Raw genomic sequence first — 22,394 nt, forward strand, 5'->3', positions numbered from 1 at the left:
ACAGCTTGGCCTACAGCGGCTTGCTGCTTGGCTTGTACATCAACACAATAGTGTTTAGTGGAGATGTGTGTTATAGACCATGTTGCTGCTTTACAGATGTCTTCTAGGGGAATGCTCCATAGGAAAGCAATAGAGGCTCCTAGTTTGCATGTGGAGTGCACTCTAGGAGGAATTGTTAATGTGCGTTTCGCTCTTTGGTAGCATATTTGGATACATTTAACGATCCACCTTGCAGTCACAGCTTTAGAGATGGGATTCCCCTTATGCGGTGGGAAGGAAGCTACAAACAATTATTTTGTTTTGTGAAAGGATTTGGTTCTGTCAATCTAATGAAGTAGGGCTCTTTCTACATCTAGGGTGTGTAGAGCTCTCTGCTACTGAGTCTGGGTTTTGAAAAAAACACTGGTAACTCCACCTATTGATTAAGATGAAATGGAGAGATGACTTTAGGAAGGAATTTTGGGTTTGTTTTGAGGACCACTTTGTTACGATGTAATTGTAAGAATGGTTCCTGTATGGTGAAAGCCTGGATCTTGCTTACTCTTCTAAGAGAGGTAATGGCAACAAGGAAAGCTACTTTTCATGTGAGGAACTGTAGATCGCATTTATGTAAAGGTTTAAATGGGGATCCCATGAGCCTGGTAAGAACAATATTTAGGTTCCACACTGAAGAGGGTAGTAAGCTAGGCGGAATGATTCTTTTTAGGCCCTCCATAAAGGCTTTAATTGGAGGGACTCTAAATAGGGACAAGGGTTGTCTGTATTATTGTAAGTAAGCAGCAAGTGCTGCTAGATATAAATGTATGGATGAATATGCTAGATTACATCTCTGCAAGTGCAGTAGATAGCAAATGATATTTTGGATGGAAGCATCCAGTGGGTCATTATGATTATTGGTGCAGTAAATGGCAAATCTTTTCCATTTTGCAGCATAGCAACCTCTAGTAGTAGGTCGTCTGGCTTCTTTAATGATGTTCATACAGTCCGGTTGTAGGTTAAGGTAACCAAACTCTAGGACTTCAGGAGCCACATCGCTAAATTCAGCTGACCTGGATCTGGATGTCTGATCTCTCCATGGTTCTGGGTTAGCAGGGATGGGGACAAGCACAGTTTTTGGTGCGGAACTAGTGATAGTTCCAACAGCGTTGTAAACCACGGTTGGCGTACCCATGTGGGAGCCATTTAGATTAGTTTGAGAGACTGTTGTCGGAGCTTACGTACCACTAGGGGAAGCAGTGGGAGTGGTGGAAAAGAGTATGCAAATCTGCCTGACCAGTTCATCCATTTCACATTGCCCTTGGACATTGGGTGTGGAAACCTGGCGACGAAGGTTGGGCATTTTGCGTTGTCGTGTGTAGCGAACAGATCTATGTCTGGTTGGCCCCACATGTTGAAAAATGGAAGAAGAACCTGGGGATGTAGTTCCCATTTGTGAATCAGTTGTCTCTGTCGACTTAACAGATCCGCAATCTGATCGTGAACACCTGGAAGGTGTTCGGCCAGTAGATATATATTTTGTGGGATGGCCCATTTCCAAAATGTTCTGTGCGAGCTGGGACAGTTTCAGAGAATGTGTGCCTCCTTGTTTTTTTATGTAGTACATGGCTGTCATGTTGTCCGTTCGGATCAAGACAGCTTTGTTTTGTACATGTACTTGGAAAGATTTTAGTGCTAGGAATTTTGCTATTAGCTCTAGGTGATTGATGTGGAGCACTTTTTGTTAAGTGGTCCATCTGCCCTGAGTTGTATGTCCGAGGAGATGGGCTCCCCATCCTGCGAGTGATACGTCTGTTGTGAGTACTATGTGTGGAACAGGTTTGAGGAACGGCCGCCCTTTGGACAAGTTTTTTGTGTTCCACCACTGCAGAGAGCGATGTGTGCGGCTGTCCACCAACACCAGATCTATAGGTTGTTCTTGAGCCTGATTTCCCTGATGTGCTAGGCATTTCTGTAATGGACGCATTTGAAGTCTTGCATATGGTACAATAAAAATGCAAGATGCCATCATGCATATGAGCTGCATGACCACTCTGGCTGGGAGAGTGTTTGTGACAATGCCTTGTATGCTGGCTATCCTGGCTGGACTGGGATATGCTAGAGCTGTGGAGGTGTTTATTGTGGCCCCCAGATATTGGTGTATATGAGAGGGTTGGAGATGTGACTTGGCATAGTTGATCATGAACCCCAAGTTGTGTAATATCTGAATTGTTTGATGATTGTGTTTAACACACTGATTGAATGACTCAGCTTTTATTAGCCAGTCATCTAGATATGGGAAGCATGGATCTGTTGTCTTCTGAGACGTGCTGGTACTACTGCAAGTAGAAAGGTATCGGTGCCTTCAAGGGAGTTTGTTTAAATGACAATTAGTGATTTAAACTGACTTAGTAGGATAAGTTAATGATCCTTATAGAAAAATAATTCATCAAAGTGGATTATTGATTATATATAGCCGCAGCTAATCAAAACGCATGTACAATACATAGACAACAAACACAAAGGTGTATAAGAAAATAGAATTCATCAAGTGGTAAAAAGGTCATTGATTTCATATACAGTATAGATAATTCAAAATTGATTAGGTCTGCAGGTACAAAAAAGATATGTTAATATATGACTCAACAGAACCTAAAAACACCTATCCAAAATCTAAATAAGTGAGACAAAGCGAGGATGAGGTGGAGGTCGACGTTTCGGTCTCCTAGATAACACTTTCTGAGACCATCTTCAGGACTGGTGTCAATTGTATACTGTATAAAACCAAGTGTAATCTGAAATAAAAATATTTACAGTTACACGTCCATATCTTCTATTTCAAATTTACAACACCTTTGTGACAAACCAAAACATCACTAGTGACAAAAACAAACTACATCAAAGAACATTACTTTACATGAGAGGATGGCATATTGAGCAACCTTCCTTTCTATAATAGGAATATCATGTCTGCAATATCAATATTTGGTAGAAGTCTCTGCTTATGGCAAAACACATATAGGGATTTCTTAATCACAGTGATACATATTATATAAATGAAAATGTATCAAACGTCATCTACCAACTGCGATGGTATCGTGAAGATTCAGAAAACCAACCATTTCATCAAGAAAATACAATTTGTTAAATACTTAAATTAAATATAGACGATCAAAAGTTCATATAGACATCGTTGTTATTCATTATTTACATACATGGCTATATTTGTCGTTTTGTATAAACATAAACATAATTCATATATGGAAGCTCACTGTTTGAACTGATATAGTCGAAACTATCCATTATGTTCAAAAAGCTAGTTGCATAACATGATTAATCTGGAACAACAAGTTTCAAGTTTGCGGATGTTTTAAAACCAGAGGAGGTCTTGTGTGGTAAGAAAGAACATTTTACCTCAATTCAGATGCTGGGAATCATTAGTTTTCAAATGTGACCACAATTTCATGTAGGGGAGAGATAATACAGCTACTCCTGGATATAAGTATCATAATTAATCGAAAGATCGAACACAATGTGTATAGTCATGAATTTGAAATGTCGTGCTTAGTACCTAATATCAAGAGGAACCACCACCTATGTTAATTCGGGTAGAGAAGCCGCAAATGTCGAGGCTGAACACCGGTGATCTACAAAATAAGACCCAGGTTTTAGGCAACATTGAACTAGCCAAGATTTCAACAAGACAATAGATCAGGTGAACAAATCACATCGGTAAAGTCACAAAAAAGGGGGGAAGGACATACTCAAGTATCCATGTTAGATACGCGTAGACCAGAAAAAGCGTTGCGTTAATGTCGTGTGTCACGGAATAGAAATGAGTATTTAATGAAGCTGGGGAGGTAAATAATATCGTGTCACACACTATTTCAACGTGGATTTGCCAAGTTTGTACGACAATCGACTGAACTTTTTACCTAGATTCAAAATAGGTCCGGTGCAACAGGGGGTCTGGTGAAGTCATGCAGGTCTTCCAATATTTGGTGTAATTCTACAAAGGAAAGACAGCAATGATAGGGACCTAGAGACAGAAGCCGTAAAAGGTCTCTGTGGGCCTACAACTAGGAGCTTACCTTCAGTATCTCCGTGTGGTAGGCAATAGAAAACCAGGCAGCAAGCGGGAGGCGAAAGCACCCATTACTGATAATACCCGTATTTAAGGCTCCATTTGGAGCGCGAGATAGGACATCACAATGGCCGCCATGTTGGAGAGGGTGCGAGTAGTGATGTATATATCATAAAACACATTAGATGTTAATCACACAATACTTCAGCATCATCCTCGAACATAAATCATATCATGTAGGCGAGAAATATATTCTACGCCAACCTCATAAGCCTAAACACAGTAGACCTTAATCTCCTAAACATAACTTGCATTAGAAAATAAACTTACTAAAATAAACCACAGTAGGGAATAACTCATACCTAAACCACAGTCGAAGATAAAAATAAAACATAGCACAGTAGGTAAAACCTTATAATCATAAAATCACATCTAGAGCATAAATTAGGGTGCATAAAACATACTATATACTATATAAATTACATTTCCTAGCACCTATATAAATCACATAAGGGCCTGGCGCCCTACAAACCTAATAGTACCCCTGGCCAACTGGCAATCCCTAAAGGGCTCAAATGCCCTCTGTCCAAAAGTCAGGGCGCGCTACCAATGCAGCAGGAGTCAGGGGTGTGCAATTGCGCAAACCTAAACGTTGCAGCTGGCACTAAGTGCTGCGCAGCTGTGAAGGAAAGTACTGGGGCAGAGGAGTGCATCTCACTCCCAGCGTAGAAGACATGTCCCCAAATAAAGAGCAACCTAAACAGTGATGCTTCCCACTACTTGCTGGCAGCTGGGAAAGTTAAACTGAGGCATGGGCTCTAAATGGCCCTTAAAACAAATGTGCCTCCTTGGTTGGAGCCACACGGAGCTCTGAAAACAAATAGCCAAACATTGGAGCCACATGGCGCTCTGGAAGTAAATAACGCACCTAGCATGGTGGCCCTCAGGGGCCCCTAAACTATTGGGCCCTTGTTGGAGCGCGCAGGCTCCTAAAACAATCGTGACCCCAAGCGATGTAGCTGACCCCTGCAAAGTGGGGCAGCTGGGGAACAATGGCCCATATGGGGCAGCACGGGCCCACAGCCCCCCACGGGGGCCCTTTAAACAAATATGGCCTAGTTTGAGTGGCCCAATGCCAAAACAGGTCCGCTCAGGATTTGTGCCCCCAAAGCGTTGGAGTGGACACTGGCCCCTCTGGCCCTTAACACCAATATGCCCAAGATGTGGTGGTGGCCCGCAACTGCGGCGCCATCATGAAAACTAGCACTATACTGGGGGGGGCACCGACTACGTGCCTTAACGCCCCCCAAACATGGTGAAATTCAGCCCCACTCACCTGGCTGTTTGGAGACTTCCGATATCCGGCACAGAGGAGCAGGCACAGACAAGGTGCCTTGTGTCCCCTTTGCACCAGCTCCCCTTACCAGACGCCTCTGGTCTCCTCTCGGGCCTCTGGGACCAGCACCACTTCAGCATGGAGCCTGCGGGGCTCCCAACATCTCTTCAGGCTGCCAGAGCGTGCGTGGGACTTCCTCCGCAAAATTGGAAGTCCTGGCCGCCACTAGATACATTGTTGCCTGACTTCCGCTTCGGCCGCTCGGGCCCGCAGCAGGGATCTCTTCCCTCCGGTCATAATGAGGGGCAGGCTCTCTCTTCACAAAAAATATATAAAGTGGGGTGGGCACCCACTATTCTGTAATAAAAGCCAAGTCGCGAGGTGGGCCACCGTGCATTAATTAAAATGAAAACGAAGATGCAGGGTGTGCACCTGCTCAACGAGATAAAAATAAGCGGGTGGGCACCCGCGCTGCAGGTGTCACGAGGAATCCCTCTTTTGAGGATTCCCTCTCTCTCTCTCTCTCTAGGCAGGGTGACACTGCACAGCCCCCACTCCTCTTCCTGTGGAAATTAAAATAAAGCACTCACCAGGCAATAGGATCAGGACAAGCACCTTTAACGTCCTGGAAGCTGAGAAGAAAAAGGCAAAAGGGCTCTAAGAAGTCCTTGAGGCATTCAGGGGCAAAGCATGGCCCAAGGAGACAAGCCCTAATGGCAGCATCACCCCCCCCCCCCCCGGGCCCCAGCAGCAGCACGCCCTGGCGGGAACAGCACTCCAGAAGACTGAACATTTACATGGGGTCACAGCCCCTATGTTTATACTACTAAATCATTTGTGTAAAAGAGCAGGGCATGGGAGAACCAGATACAACTGGTTCAGGGGAGCTTTGGAGCACTTTGTTTTGCTTTGTCTGGTTGGGGCTCAGGGATCCGACGTACCACAGGGGGCAGAGCCGGCATTGTGGAGGGAAGGCACAGTCCTATTCAGGTCCCAGGTGCAACTCCTCTCTCCCATCTGCATGCAGATCTCCCTATTCACCACTGGGCAGACTCATCCTCGCTCCTGGAGCTACCCACATCATCCAGCACCTGTCACTCACAAGCCAGACATGCAAGTCACATCAGGCAGGCAGACACACAGTACACAGAAATGCCAACTTCTAAAAGTGGCATTTCTAAAATAACCACAATAAAGTTGCACATACTATTGAGCAGCATTTATTCACACGAGTTCGCACATACTAAACTCGGCCCTGCACTCCCCTCACACCAGGAATTACCATGAACACACATATCCCCATGCATTCCTATGGGAGGGCAGGCCAGTCTCACCACACTCACTCAGAGAGTGTACGCACTTTACACTGGGCCACAGTGCTAAAGTGCGCAGAGACCTAAAATCACTATCACCATTTCAGAGCTTAATGCAAAAAGTTCAGGGTGAACCTGTCAAAAAGGGCCAAGTCCAACATCCATCTACTACAAAACCTAGACACTTCCTGTGAGAAGGATGTATGGCAGAAGTAGGCGTCCTTGAGATCTAGTGTGGCAAGGAAGTTGCCTTGTTGCAGCAGCGGGAGCACTTGTTGTAGAGTGATCATATCAAAATGATCTGAGTGTATATATAGGTTGAGGGGCCTGAGATTGAGTATTGGTCTTAGAGTCCCGTCTTTCTTGGGCATTAGGAAGTACAGTGAGTAAACCCCTGTTCCTTGATGTTGTAAAGGAACAGTCTCTATTGCGTGCTTTTGAAGCAGTGAGAGAACCTCTTGTTTTAGGAGCGTAAGATGTTCTGTGGACATGGGACGCTGCTTGGATGGTATGTGTTGGGGGGGTAGCTGTAAGTTCTAGGCAGTAACCATACTGGATAATTTTTCTCACCCTCTTGTCTGTTGTGATGGAATCCCAGACAGGCAGGAACTGTGATAAGCTCCCCCCGACTGGAGTGGGATGGTCTGGGGGAAGCGGAGGGAAGTCACTGTTTAGTGGCAGGGAGGTACGAGTGTAATTACCTTGACCTCTTCCTTTATTGTTACTTCCGCTGTACCCGCCTCTAAAGTATCCTCTATTGGGGGATGCTTGTGTAGTGGCTTTAAATGAAGATGAGTAGTCTGCTCCTATGTTTTTGGAGGCCCCTCTATAGAAGGAGAGACGAAAAGAGTCACATGTTTGTGGAGACTGTAAAGCTCCCATGGACTTAGCAGTCTCAGTGTCTTTTTTTCATTTTTTCAAGTGCAGTGTCCACAGCCGGGCCAAAAAGTTGTTGCTGGTTGAACGGCTGGTTGAGGATAGTAGTCTGGACTTCCTGCTTAAAGCCTGAGATGCGCAGGCAGGCATCTCGCCTAAGGAGCACACAGGTATAGATGGATCTAGAGGCAGTGTCTGCTGCGTCAAGTGCACATTTTATTGACGCGTTTGAAATTAGCTTGCCTTCTTGGAGGAGATCATTTGCTTGTGTTTTATATTGATCAGGCAAATGTTGTAGTAGGTTTTCTAACTGGTCGTAGTGAGCCCTATCATATCTTGCGAGCAGCGCCTTCGTGTTGGCTATGCGCCAGTGATTGACTGCTTGCGCAGCTACCCTTTTGCCAGAAGCTTCTAGCAATTTTGATTCTTTATCAGGGGGTGGCGCTTCCCCGGAGGTTTGGGAGTTGGTACGCTTTCTAGCGTTGGAAACTACTAGAGAATCCAAAGGCAATTGTCCCTTAATGTAAGCAGGATCTGCAAGGGCAGGTCTATACATTTTTCTATTCTAGGGTTAAGAATCCTGGCACGTACAGGATCTTTAAATACTTCTGGGGCATGCTTAATGACTCCCTTAATCCATGGCAATATTTGCACTGTCTTTTGGGACTGTTCAAATTTATCCAACAGAAAATCCTCTTTTGCTGCATCCGAGTGCATTGTGACGGCATGATAGATGGCAGCTCTATTAATCAACTGTCCAAAACCAATATTATCGTCTGGGGTAGATGGTTTTGAGGGGTATGTGTATGTGTGTGGGCTTGGGACGTCTGGTATATCTGTTGGAATAGGGTACTCCCAATCATGTGGGTCGGTTGGATACGTGAAAGGGTCATTTCGGTCACCCCCCACCCCTAGGTCATCATCATCCTCATCATCTGGGGGTGTATGAGGTAGAGAGGTCTCAGTTTGAGGTGGTGAAATAGATTTAGGGAGAAGAAGTGGGTTAGAAGGAAGTATAGGAGAAGAAGGATGCATAGGTGATGTGGCAGAGTCCTTCTTCTTCACAGGCACTGGAGGAGCAGGCACTGGAAGAGCATGTGCTGTGTCTAACTTCCTCTTCCTATGTGGCACAGTGGTGACAAGTCTTGTTTCTGGATCAATATAAATCTTTTTCTGTTTAGGATCAACAGGATCCGGCTGAAAAAGTTCCTCTTCCTCAGGAACTGCTTTCGGCGCCGATTATTTTCGTTTCAGAGCGGGGTTGGTGTTGACTTTTATTGTCTTTTGCCTTAGAAGGCAGGGTAGAGACTTAAGGCTTACGTTTGGTTCAGAGGCTCTTGGTTTGGGAGTTGAAACTGGATCTTTAGGCTTGGAAACGTTTAAAGCCGGATTATCCACGGGCCTTGAGGTTTTCAGGGCCGATTTTGTCTGTGAATGTGGAAGGCGTTGGAACGGATTTCAGAGCCGAGAGTTCTTTTGGTTTTGGTGCCAAAGGTGCAGGAGGGATTGGTATATGATGTTTGCTCAGTCACAAGCTAACAGAAGGCTTTTCTTTTCTCCTAGGAGCCGGGCACGGAGGCGGGGCTTCTGAAGTGTGTTTTTGGTCGCGACTGGGGCCAGCAGGCGGAGTCTTGACCAATGCCTTTGGTTTTGGTGGTAGGGTTGGCGTAGGATCAGTAGTACTCACTAGTTGACCAAGAGTGATGGGTCGTCCGAGTCTTCTGCCTCTGATACGATTTGGAGATATTCGGAATCTTCTTCTGGGACATCTGGGCCTTTGTTGAAGATGTCCACTGGTTCCGAAGCTGATCTCTGCAAGATGTGTTGCCGAGCCTTTCTATCTCGAATGGTCTTCTTCCATCGAAAGGATGTGCAGGCTGGACAGCTAGACTCATCGTGTTCAGGTGATAGGCACAGGTTGCAGACCATGTGCCTATCACCTGCGGTAATTTTGCTCCACACTGGGGGCATTTCTTGAATGTCGTCCTTTCCATGAGCCGTAGGCCTCACAGTGTGTATAGGCCCAACAGCCCGCGGCAACGACCGGAATCGAGCTGATGAAAGTTGCATCAAAGCTGATGATGTTCAAAGTCAATCCAAAGAGTTTATGAAAGTTTTTTGCGTTGAAGTAGTTTGAAATCGAGATTTCGAACCAGAGCGCAAAAGTTGCATCCAAACACAATGGCAGAAAAAAACAATCTAAGGATAGAGTCGATGCCCATGCTCACTATCGTCCAAGGGAGGAGTTTCCTATCTCGTGACTACAAAGACTTCTTCCAAGACAACAACAACATGCAAGCATCCAAGCCCAACACCAGATGGCGATCTAATGTTAAGTGCGAGATCTGCAGCAGCTCATATGCCTCGACCACATAGTTTTACCAAGGCCATTAGATTCATTTGCTATGGTGGCTGCATCTGAAAAGGACCAAGAAAATCAATGCTCAACCTCTACTAAACATCACTGGGACATACTGCATCTCCCATGGGTGGTATTCTCAATACAAACCCTAATTATTAGCTCTATACACTGTACGTCTTCTTTTAATGATGCACTCACCATCTCTGTCCATAGCGGGCCAAAAAAACTTTGTTCACAAGCTCCTCTAGCTAGCCGTCTTTCCCAGATGCCCTTCCTGAGATTGCAGGGAGGAATTAGTTTGTTGTTGCAAAGTAACAAACCCCTTCCCAAAGAGGGCTCACTCTGAACTTTACTTTACATTTGAAAGTGAATGGACAGCAAGGGTTCACATAGCCAACCTTTCAACACATTCTCTATGACCTTGGTAAGTTCACAATCTTTGGACAACTCTCCACTCATTCTCACTTACATGCCTAATTGACATCCAGGGCACACTCACCAGAAGACATTCATCATCCTCATGGGAACACAAAGAATCAGCATTACTAGGAAGGCGAGAAAAATAGTCTGCTTTCTTGTTCCTAACTCCAGGTAGATGTTCTACTTGAAAATGATGTTCCAAAAGTTTTAAACTTAATCACACCAATCTCCCAGTACCCTTAGTCAAAAGTGACAGAGTTTTTTCCAGGAATGTAGGAGCTCAATTTCAATTCAATTATAAATCTTTATTCGGCACTTAAAAAGACACCATAAAAGCACATACACAATATACACACAATTAAATACAAGTTTAAAAAAGTGTGAGTTAAAAAGTTAGCTAAAAATGCATTTCATAAAGATAGGGGAAAGAGGAATTTACTTTACGTGATTAGATAGCATTAGAGTCAATTATTTCTCTGGTGTTCCTAAGCCGCAATGCAACCCGGATAAAACTTACAGTACAAAACAACGTGTGGGCATCTGCGGCTTCCTGAAGAAACCTCAAGGCCATTTTTGCTTGTCTAAGTTTCGTTTCTTTCAGGATCCCTACTAAAAACTTACGTCTTGGGGCGGAATAAAAGGGGCATAACAAAACAAAGTGAAGGGTATCCTGCGGAGACCTAGCATCGCAGCCGCAGGTACCCTTCGCCTCCACTGTAAGAGTGAACCCAGAGGGGACCGCAAGTAAATGATGGAGCATATTTAGTCTAAATCGGGTCATATGATATCGGTCCTGAGCATTATACATGACCCTCAGATATGGTTCCATTCCTTGCTTCACTGTTAGTTGGCAATAAGATAAAACAGTGGGCTTACATCTTTCCATCTCAGCCCTAGTCGTGAGTGACCAATCTGAAAAAAGTTTTTTAACCATTGTTTTGTTCTGGCCAGTTAAGGATTCTGGGTCTGTGAATTTTTTTTTACAGCCAATTGCCTCCATAGAGTCCTTTATATACTTTAGCCAGGGTATGTGACCCCCTTTGTCACGTTTCAGACAGTCTTTTATAATTTGTCTTGTAAGGACCGCTTCTGGGTTGATCCAGATGTTAACCCAAGCAAGGAGAGGTTTAATTTTAATCCGGTCTTCAATATAAGGCTCTCCAACTTCCTCATGAATAATGAAGGCCGGGGTGCTCTGCGGTAGTTTCAAGATTCTTCTAAGGAATTTGTTTTCTTCCACCTGAATCTGTTGCAGTTTTTTGTCTATAAAACCCCATACTTCTGCTCCGTAAGTAACCTTAGCACAGCATATCGATCTATACAAATTTAGTATTTGCTCTGGGGACCATCTACCCAGTCTTCTCCCATACCCCATAATGGCCCCTGATGGCGCCGCCAGCTTCGTTGCATGTTTCTCCACCAGGGGGTTGAAGTTCAATTGATAGTCAAACAGTACACCAAGATATGAGAAGATCTTAACCTGGCCAATCTTGTGTGACCCAATTTTATAAATAAATTTCCCTTTTTCTTTTGCTCCTGCTGACATAATGTAAGATTTTTCCAAATTTGTCGATAAATCAAGTTTGGCCATAAAATTGACAAAACCGTCAATCAACTTCTGTAACCCCAATGTAGTTCTGGCTAACAATACCGCGTCATCGGCATAAAGTAATACCGGCACCGCTCGATGGCCAATTTGGGGTGAATCCACGTGCAATTTGAGTACCGTATTTTCCGGCGTATAAGACGACTGGGCGTATAAGACGACCCCCTACTTTCCTTCATAAAATGTAGGTTTCATGCTATACTCGCCGTATAAGACTACCCCTCTTCCAACATCATGTCATCAAACATGTACGGTAAACATAAGTAGTTGTTAAAAGGCCCAAACAATTATTATACTGCTACATGTTGTACCGCATCATACTGCATAACTTGGCATTTCTTGTAGCATAACTCTGCTCAGCCTTGCACATACGTTGGTCTTCCCCTGCCGCATACCTCTCGTGGCCTTTGTTATAGAGCAGCATAACTCTAGTGATAGCGTGTCAGTCGTGAATAGCGCACAGGTCTGCCCTGGGTTCCTTTCCAGCACTACCGCAAGTTGCACCGCGTCCTTCATTTCCTTGCTCTGCGCATTTCAGCTCGAATAGGGAGCCCATGACACCCATACAGAACACTCTTTAACCCCTTCCGTGTACAATTCCATCAGCGCACATCGTACATAATGCCGTGTAAAACTTTGTAACAGAATACAAACACAACCATCAAACCAAACTAAGCACGTTCTGCAACAGCAATGCTTATTTAGTCGGCCAAACAAGATTACAGAAGACCAATGCTTATCAGAAAAGGCTTCGACGTGCAAACACAACCATGGCACGTTTACTGAAGCAATAGCACCCTCTACTGACAAAATGATACATATTTTACACCATGCCTTCCCATTAATACAAAGGCTCAAGACAGTTTGGTCGTTGTTTCCACTCCTAAAATTTTTGTTCCTGGCGTATAAGACGACCCCCGACTTTCAAGACCATTTTAAAGGGTTAAAAGGTCGTCTTATACGCCGGAAAATACGGTAGTTCTTTGTCCAGGAGATTAATATATATATAGAAAACAGGAAGGGCGTTAAGATGCAGCCCTGCCTCACTCCACTGGTGCATAAGAAGGGATCAGTCCTACTTCCATCTTGGTTGTATCTCACACTTGCAGACGTATTCCAGTGTAGGGTTTTTAGGACATCTACAAGGGGTTGATCCACTCCTAGACTTAGCAATAACGACCAAAGTTTTTCTCTGTTTACACGGTCAAAAGCCGCAGAGAGGTCCATGAACCCCATATATATAGTCCCACTGCTAGCGATGGTGTATTTTGCTGTCAGGAGGTACAGGTTCAAACATTGATCGGTGGTGGATCTACCCTCCCTGAAGCCATATTGGACATCTGTCAGAACCTGGTACTCCTCCGCCCATTCCTGCAAACGATGTAAAATGACACGGCCCAGTACTTTAGCTGTCATGTCTATAAGGGATATAGGGCGATAACATTGAGGGTCATCGCGATTCCCTTTTTTATAGATCGGGACTATGGTTGCTGTTGACCAGGAGCGAGGCAGTCCTGCCACCACTGCCTCGTTCAGAACCCTCGTGAGCAGTGGGGCCCAAAGATCTATACTGCTCAGGTAGATGTCGGAGGGTATGCCATCAGGGCCAGGTGCTTTATTCTTACTGAGTCCTACTATTGCCAATTCCACTTCTTCCAGGCAAAAGTCCAGTTTTGTGTTTGGGCTTAACCTTGGTCCTTCACCCTGGGTTAATTGTCCTGTATAATTATAGAGGCTCTGGAAGTGGGTCTGCCGTTGTTCAGGTAAGATAGTGTTTATTATTTTAGGTGCTCCTGGGTCCTGGAAGCATGGGGTATTAATAACCTTCCAGAATCCCGAGATGTCTCGCCTTTCTGCTGCCTCCCTTAAATCCTCCCAAGCTTGAATTTGTAAACTCTTTTTTCGACATTTCAATGCTTTTTTATATTCAGTTCTATATTGTGCTATTTTGAGATTATCCCTGGGTTTGGAGTGGAGTCTAAGTTTAAGTTTTTTGTGCGCCTTAGTGCAAACAGAGTCGAACCAACGCGGAGTGGAGGGTACTTTACTATCCTTAGAGGTCTTTAGTAGGTTATCCACATGACGTGCGATTTCTTCAAATGCGCTGTCCACTAATGCTCTATTCACATGAGGATCAAGACATGTATTTATGGCATTTAGTCCATCTGTTATTAATCTCCTATAAAATTTGTCTCCATCAATCTTAGCCCACTTAATCATCCTTCCCCGGTCCACTGCCTTTTCCATAACATCTGTTCTGCGTGTAATTTTTTTTAAATCAAAACCTTTTAGTACAAGTGTCAAAGGATTATGATCACTAAAGATGCTTATGTCTATGGCCATACTACTAATGCTTCTCTTTATGAGGGGCGAGACTAGAATGAAGTCAATGTACGACTGACAACCTCTGCCTCTAAATGTTGGGTTGAGGTCTCCGTTTTCACCTAACTCAGCAAGGTTTATAGTGTGGACCAAGTTATGCCTTTTTGTTAATTTCTCTGGATCCCATCCCTCAGTTACATGAGCAAAATGAGGCCCTTTTGCTACAGTGCATCTTGACCAATATCTGTTGAATGGTTTTAAGTTATCACAGAGATGACAATTAAAATCCCCCATAAGTATTATGCTGGGAGGGTTTGGTGTCTTATTTAACACCTTGGCTGCTATGGCTTTTCCCCTCCTGTGCTGACTATTTATGAGCCCCAATGTTCATGACGAGCTCAGCTTGTCATCAGCACAGCTCAACTGTGCCTCATGATGAGCTGAGCTCGTCATGAGCATGGAAGGGGTTAAGGAAACCAGCTTTTCTAAACAGGAGTCCAGTTCCTTAACAACGGACCCCTTTCCCATCGTGCCTACGGCATTATACCAATTAAGTAGAAGGAGATTAAATCTTTTAAAACGAAACCCTACAGCTTGTATATTACGTGAGTCCCAGTTATAGTTAAACCAAGTTCCCTGCATGTGAAGGTCTACATACATTATTAATCCCCCAATCGCTCTCCCCGATAATGACTTTATGGCCGGGACAGAAAAACATTTGTACCCCTCTAAACTATACAGGTTTGGGTCGACCGCCCATGTTTCTTGCAGGCATATGATTTGAAAGTTATTAATATAATTCTGCCATTCCTGGGATTCAAATTTAGCTGCTAAACCTGCAATATTCCAGGATATAATTCGAAGATTTTCATGGTTGTCCCCATAGATAGTCCTGTTAGACCCTTTGGTAGATACTCTTCCTGGTCTACTTCTATGGTTATTGTATTGGTACGGGGTTCTAGGATGATGTCACTATCCTGTCTACTTTGATCTGGGGTCATATTTTGATCTAGATGTTCTATTACTTTATTTCCCTCTTTTTTGGTTTTCAAGTTCTTTTTACTGACTCCCCTACCATCACTGTATCCTATAGTACTTGGGGTTCCAGTTCCTGTTACAGTAAGCCCTTCCTCCTCTGATATTATAAGGGTGTCTTGAGCGCTAGATTTCTCCAGTGCAAGTCAGTCGACCTCTTCAAGAGCATTGAACCGATTCCAGTGCACATGTTGAGTTAGGAAAGGATCATAGGCTGAAGTGGCTTGATATGGCATTTGCCATTGAACCGGTCTATACTGAGGTTCCATCTGTTGAACCCTATTCATGGGAATTCTATTTCTCTGCACCGGTCTTTGGGGTGTATATGGATAAAAATATGATAGATGTAAGGGGTGAATTTGTGTATGAGATCTACTAGGGGGTGCATTGCATATATAATTCACTGCTGCAATGTCTCTAAAGTTGACTGTTATTATATCCCCTGCTATTGTTTTTATTCCTCTCCCAATCCACTCCCCCCTTCTTACTGTAAGGATTTCACCACAGATATTAGGGGGTAGGGGTCTATTTATCTGCAACCACTGCACACATTTATTCTTTAATTCCAAATGTGTTTCCCTTTTACCCTCTTTTAGTGGTGGAACTCCTGTCAATACGACCACGAAGGGCAGAGCTTCAGGTGGAAGGTCGATTGTCCTAAATCGGGTCGATGTTGTTTTATTTACTGGAGCATTCGTTGACAGGGTGGGGTTTGTCGTTGGATAGTCTTTTGGAGTTTGATCTATTTTTCCGTTTGGTACTTGGGCAGTTCCTTGACATTGTTGTTTTGTTTGGCCCTGTGTTGTCTCATTGGTGCTACAAGGGTTTGAAGGTGTTGGGGCTTTTTGTGCTACTTGGGTATTCATTTGTTTTGCTCTCTTTAATTTATTTGATGCCAATTCATTTGTTGGCGCTACCTTGTCTTTTGTTATTTTATTCGGCGAGCCCCCATCATGTCCCACTTTTAATGAAGCATTGTCCTGTGCCAATTGTCTTGTTGGGCCGACTCCCTTATTATTAATTAAAGAGGTTAATCTGTCAATTTTAGACATAAGGGGTTTGATCAGTGCAGTGATTGTGTCTTCTAGATCAGCTTTCAGGTCGGCCACCATATTAGCAATCCAGCAAGGAATTCCTGGTGTGGAGTGAGTTATGGGTGCCACTAAATTATGATTTGTAGTTTTGCTTTGACCTTTTTTTCCCTGTTTTAAGCATTCTCTGGGCCTTTTTCCCTTCATGTTATTTGATTTCGCCTTTTTTGTGTCACCTGTAGAACTTAAATTATTGTGAGTATTCATTATCTCCTTCGTGTTCTCAGTAGGGGCCTGAGCACACGGGAGATCAGCAAAGGAAGAAGTGACACCAAGGCTGATATCTGGGTCATCTGTAACGTCTAAAGTAACTACTGAAAGATCAGTAGCCGCATCCTGCGTGTCTTGGATAATTGTCATTGGTGGTAGGGACATGCTTCTCTCCGTGTTTGCTATCGCATTAGTTACGACCCCTATTGTCTGCTGTAACATTTTGTCAATAGCAGTGAGTGTAGGTACCGGTTGTGGGATGTCCACTTTTTGTTTGGTACTCGATCTTAAGGTAGGCATCCCGGTGCTTTTGGATAGTTTACTCATAGTTGGTCACCTATCAACACAACATAGATAGCTTCAATAACCGTTTCGGCGGAATAGATACAGTAATACCTTGTATGTAGCAGTGCGAAGACTTCAGAGGGGTGCCCCAGCCCAGCCTCTTCTGGCCGCTGAGGGCCGTAGAGGGCCCGCCCTTTGCCCGGGCTTCACTCCGGGCGTCCCGCGACACTGAGGGCTCCGTCATTTTCTAGACCCTCCTGGTGCTCCAGTCACGTCAGGGCTACGCGCCGCCGCAGAGGCTGTCGGGATTTGTGGTCCTGAGGTGGCAGCCCGGATGGTGGAGGTGTTAGTGGTGTTCGTCCGCGCTCCTGTGCTTCCACGATCGTCAAGGGACTCCTGCAGGGCTCTGTTCAATTGCTCTCCGCTACTCTCTGGCAGGTCAGTGGTCTCCCCCGCTCCAACGAGGGCTCCGTGATTTTCTAGCCCCTCCTGGCACTCCAGTCGCATCAGGGCTATGCGCCGCCGCAGAGGCTGTTGGGATGTGTGGTCCCGAGGTGGCAGCGCGGATTGTGGAGGTGTTAGTGGTGTTCGTCAGCGCTCCTGCGCTTCCACGATCGGCAAGGGACTCCTGCAGGGCTCTGTTCAATTGCTCTCCGCTACTCTATGGCAGGTCAGTGGTCTCCCCCGCTCCACCGAGGGCTCCGTGATTTTCTAGCCCCTCCTGGCGCTCCAGTGGGGCATGCAGCAAAGAGGAGTTGATCAAATCAAAAGCAGGTTGCTGCTCCTTTTCCCAGCACAAAGTTAACATTTTTTTAAAGTAACCTTCCAATCCATTGGGGCAGAATTCCTGCAGGTTCTCAATACAAATATGAAGCACCACACGCATGGGCATTCGGGTCATCACCAGTGTTACAGCGAAGAATAAAGATGCTGGCACTGGAGTCCTCAAGAGAGAAGTTTTATTCAAAAGAATAATGGCAGCGTCGAGAAACATTATCCGACCAAAACACTGTCCACCCAACTGTCCACCCAAACTCGGTCATTCCAGAAGTCCACATACCACACACAATAGGAACTCTGGAATGCTCATGACATAAAGTTAACCCCATCAAAACAAGGCCCAGTATGAACCACACAACCCTCAGGAACTGCCTGGTTTGTCTCTAGGGTTTGTGCCCAGAGAAAGGTTCTAACATTAGAAAAACCCAATCCCAAATCCACCTGTTTTTGAGGTTTCTCTCCGGATCAATTTTGGTATTTTTAAAAAAAATTTTTGTAGCCTATATTTGCTTTGCAGCCAGTTAAAAAAACAGAAGGGTAGATGTCTCATTTCATAATATACTTTCACCCTTGGCTGTTCATTAAATATATAAGAGATACTTGGCCGTATTACTGACAGGGCGCACTGCCCTAGAGCATCAAGGCACATCTGGGGGCTCTGAGAGCAGACAGACTCAGTGCGCTAGATTAGAGTTAATGCTCCTCCCTTCACCGCAACCATGAATTCATACCTTCCCTGGGGGAGGTATATGAGTAAAAGGTGGACTGACTGAAGCCATCGGACCCCCTTTCACTGTGCAGGTGGCGGCTGGCCTGCATTTGAAAGAGGGGCCCGGATCCCCTGCAGAGCAGCGCAGTGAACGACTGCGTCCACCTGCAAAGGGATATTTGTAGAGTCCATGGCACTCCTTTCACCACTTCCAGATGGTGTCTGGGGGGCATGCACTGACTCCCTGTAACAAACAGAGTCAGTTCTCAGTGCAAATGATGAACTTCCCATTTGAGTTTGAATCAGTGCTGCACGTGCACCAGTGCAATCTGTATCGCAGAGAGGACTACACAAGTGATGGCGGCCTCTTCTATTATACCAGAGTGCCTCAGTGAGTGACTTGTAGTTCACCCTGAGCGCTTTCGATAATACAGTTCCTGATATTCTTCCATCCTCACCTACCTTCAGCAGGAGGCCTCAACCCCTTTCCCAGTTCTTTCCAGGATTTCAGATGTCCTCTCCCCTCTGGTGTCTCTCAGGTATTCCCTTCCCCAGCCCTTCCTTCAAATTTATAAACATCTGGTATCTCACCATCCCACGTCCACATGGGTTCTCAATCCTTGTCCACACATACTGCAGACCGAGTTCTTGGCATTGAATCGGTCACAGAACAGACTTTTCGATCATGACAGAGATCTTATGTCTTACCAACACTTGATCCACCAATCCTCTGCTTCTCTGGGTCAATTCACGGCTCTTCTCAGGTTTATGGGGACACCTAAGATGCAGGAGGCAGGGAAGGCCGGGATGGATTGACCATTAACAGCTTCCACAAGGTGTCAGCCCATGGCAGGCAGCGGATCACTGCCTGACATTCCTCCATGCCTCCCCTGTCTCCAGCCCTGGGAGGGAGGAGGAGACAATGAGAGTGAGCACTGTACAGCTTTGCAACACTGTGACTTCACTGCAGTGAATAACTGGAACACATCTATCTGTTCATGCTAATGGCTTCATGTAACAGCCACACACTGCAAACGAGTGCTCATGTTGCTGTTTGCTTGCACACTGTGCGTATTGATTCACACTGTCAATCCTGTTTATTGCACATTTTCTGCTTTTAGGCCACTGTTTGTCACAAGATGCTACAATGCCCCCTTGTTCAGAGACCTGCCCCGTGGACTGGCTCTACAGTAGAAACACATGTTATTACTTCTCGACGATATATAGAAAGGAAGGGGATTGGGACGAGAGCCAGAAGTACTGCTCCTCACAGAAAGGCTCCCTCGCGCTCTTCGACACCCAGGAGGATCTGGTAAGGACAAGAAACAAGCAAACAATATATTTAGACTATTTACCTTGTATTTAATGTGGTGTAGGCTTTTTGACCCCCTATGTATTATTTGTTGCCTCACCCATGCACACCTTGCTCACCCATCCTCCCAGCTTACCAGCAATTGGGTAGCACGCTCGCTTATGAATAATTTTGCTTTCCTTCTGCTGGTGATCCCCTAGTCAGGTTTTTTTGTGATAAACAAATGTGATTGAGTTTCATGCCATGAGAGTAAAGAACATTGTGACCCACATTTGGTTTATCCGAGAAAATGACATAATGCGATTGCAAGGCGTTGACATTCAATTGATGCAACATTTTGCAGTGCAGCAGCGACAATGACAGCCCCACCCTTAAACTGTATCATGGAGTTATCAGCCACTTCGCCCATACTCAGCCGTGTTCAAGGGGGCTGCCCCTAGCTTCTTAGAGTAGTTTCCCTTGCAGTCCACACCAATCCACCCCTCGGGGCCATTGTGAGAGTGCGGGAGGTGAAGGGGGGTCTCCAACAGCCAGCGATAATTCATTTAGAGACCATAAGGGCCACCCCAGGATTGATCAGTCAGCCTTTGTACCCTCCAAGCCCTCAAGGACCCCCAGTAAAAGCAAAAGGAGGGAGATTGAGACCTCCCTCCCTCAATTACCTCTCCCACTACTGCAGACTGGAACCTTTGAATTAGAGGGCACAGACAAACCACGTGGTAAAAAACCAGCAGGAGTATCACCACACCCAGGGCATGAGGGCTCCAGAAGCAGTCATGCCTGGTGTAGCATAGCTCAGAAAGATAGGCACTAGATAAGTAGCATGTCTGGACCAGACGTACCTTGAAAGAGGTTGTGACCATCCTTGGCGTCATCAGTGCGTTGCACCATTGGTCATCTTCAGAGGTCCCAGCCACGCCTGCCATTGGCCCCTGATGTAGTCTAGGGTGCCTGGTGTATTAATCGTCAACATTCAGTACATTTTTGGGACTCCCCCTTTCCCCAAATCACCCTTCAACAGTGTAGTCTCTAGTGGACTGAACTGCTGGAGTGAGTCAATTTGAGAGAGATGTGACTGAAGTGCATGACTTAGTTGGATGTTTTTCTAAAATTGTGCATGGGTCAAGGCATATGTAGTTTGAAGTTCCTCATATGGCTCCTTGACCTGGCAAACCCAAGCTGTAAAATCCCAATGACGCCAAATTGTCCAAAACCCTGTAAAGACGCTGCCTCTCCCAGACGGGTACAATGCCAGAGGTGTTTGCTGTGTGAGTTTGGTGTCCCAGTGATTGTGCTGTAAAGCTCCTCCACGCCTGTAGGGCCAATTTGGTCACTGAGTGTGTCGAGTTAGGAATAGGAGAGCTGTATAGCATAAACTGAATCCAACTAGGGTTAGCTCCAGCCAATAGGCAGGATATAACCATCCCTCAATAAATCAATCATGGATAATCAGGTGCGAAGCTAAGTGATGCAGGTAGAGGTTGGCCATACCCAATCTGCCATCGTAGGGGCCCCGCTGGCAATGTGTAAATGCAAGGCCAGCTCTAGAAAGAAGATTAGGATCTAGTCTGGAACCATTTCTGCAGGATGAGGAATGGCAAGTTTTGAAAGTTGTAAGGAAAACAAGGAAGAATCATCATTTTATATCGGGCAATATGTCCCATTCCATTTAGCAGGAGGGATTGCCTTCTAACCAAGTCGGCTCTAAATTTACGCGTGAGTGGTTCTATCTTAAGAGACCAAGCAAGCTTGGGATATAGTACAACACAGATGCTGAGATATTTGAAGCTCAGGCGGTGGATGGGTAAGGCATCCTGCCAGTCAAAGCAGTCCTGGGAGGGCGCCAGAGGGACCAATATTGACCCGAGGTCTACCCAAAGCAATGTAAAAGGTGAAGACAGCTGGGCCCTCTCTGTTCGGGATCCGCCAAGTAAAGCAGGACACCATCCGCGTGCAAGGCTATACAATCGATATGATCAGCGCTCCATTTCCATCCATGGGTCTGCGCATCTACTCGGGTGAGTTGTGGTAGACGCGCAAGCATGAAAAGAAATGGGGATAGGGAACAACCCTGCCTGGTCCCTCAAACTATGGGGAAGGCAAGGGAGAGGACCTCTTAAGCTGAACTCTCGCTAGTGGATTAGAGTTTAGTGCTCGGACCATGCCTCTAAAGTGGGTCCCGATCCCAGCTCGTGCCAACACTAGTTGGAGGTAGCCCCAGTTCACCGTGTCAAACACCTTTTCAAAGTCTATAAAAAGTAACACCAAATCTGGGTAGAAGAGTTGACGGTGGGACGGGGCCACATGAAGCCACCTAAGGCAGTGTCGCATGATGTGGGTCTGCACAAAAACCACACTGATCAGGGGTATCAATGTGGGTAGGACCTGCAGTTGGGCAGCCAGTAGACTCGCAAAGATCTTAACTTCCCTTTGATTAGGGATACCGTGCAATAGCCAGCTCATGAAGTAGACGCAGGTTGTGTTTTGGGATCACCACAATTGTGGCAGTATCTATCTCTGTGGCAAAGGCACCCAATTCCCCCACCTCTATAATATCTCGAGAAACCAGGTAATATTCCACAGGGAACTCATCATGACTGGTGGGTCTTCTCAGGTGCCACGGCAGATAATGCAGCCTCTGCTTCTTCAACTGGGAAGGGTTTGTCTAGTTCTCTAG

General features: G+C 45.4%; 1 protein-coding gene across 1 annotated transcript in view; it reads left to right on the forward strand.

Annotated features, from left to right (window-relative positions):
• Nucleotides 1-22,394, forward strand: part of LOC147668989 (early activation antigen CD69-like) — a gene marked incomplete at its 5' end in the record, with an annotated part of 127,024 nt that overhangs the window by 50,942 nt on the left and 53,688 nt on the right. The window contains one exon of the mRNA XM_086948305.1: nt 19,527-19,717. Within this exon, the coding sequence (XP_086804431.1) occupies nt 19,527-19,717 (191 nt within the window). The remainder of the gene's footprint in view (nt 1-19,526; nt 19,718-22,394) is intronic.

Source organism: Lissotriton vulgaris, unplaced genomic scaffold (genome assembly GCF_964263255.1).
Source record: "Lissotriton vulgaris unplaced genomic scaffold, aLisVul1.2 SCAFFOLD_3916, whole genome shotgun sequence".
NCBI classification, from domain to species: domain Eukaryota; kingdom Metazoa; phylum Chordata; class Amphibia; order Caudata; family Salamandridae; genus Lissotriton; species Lissotriton vulgaris.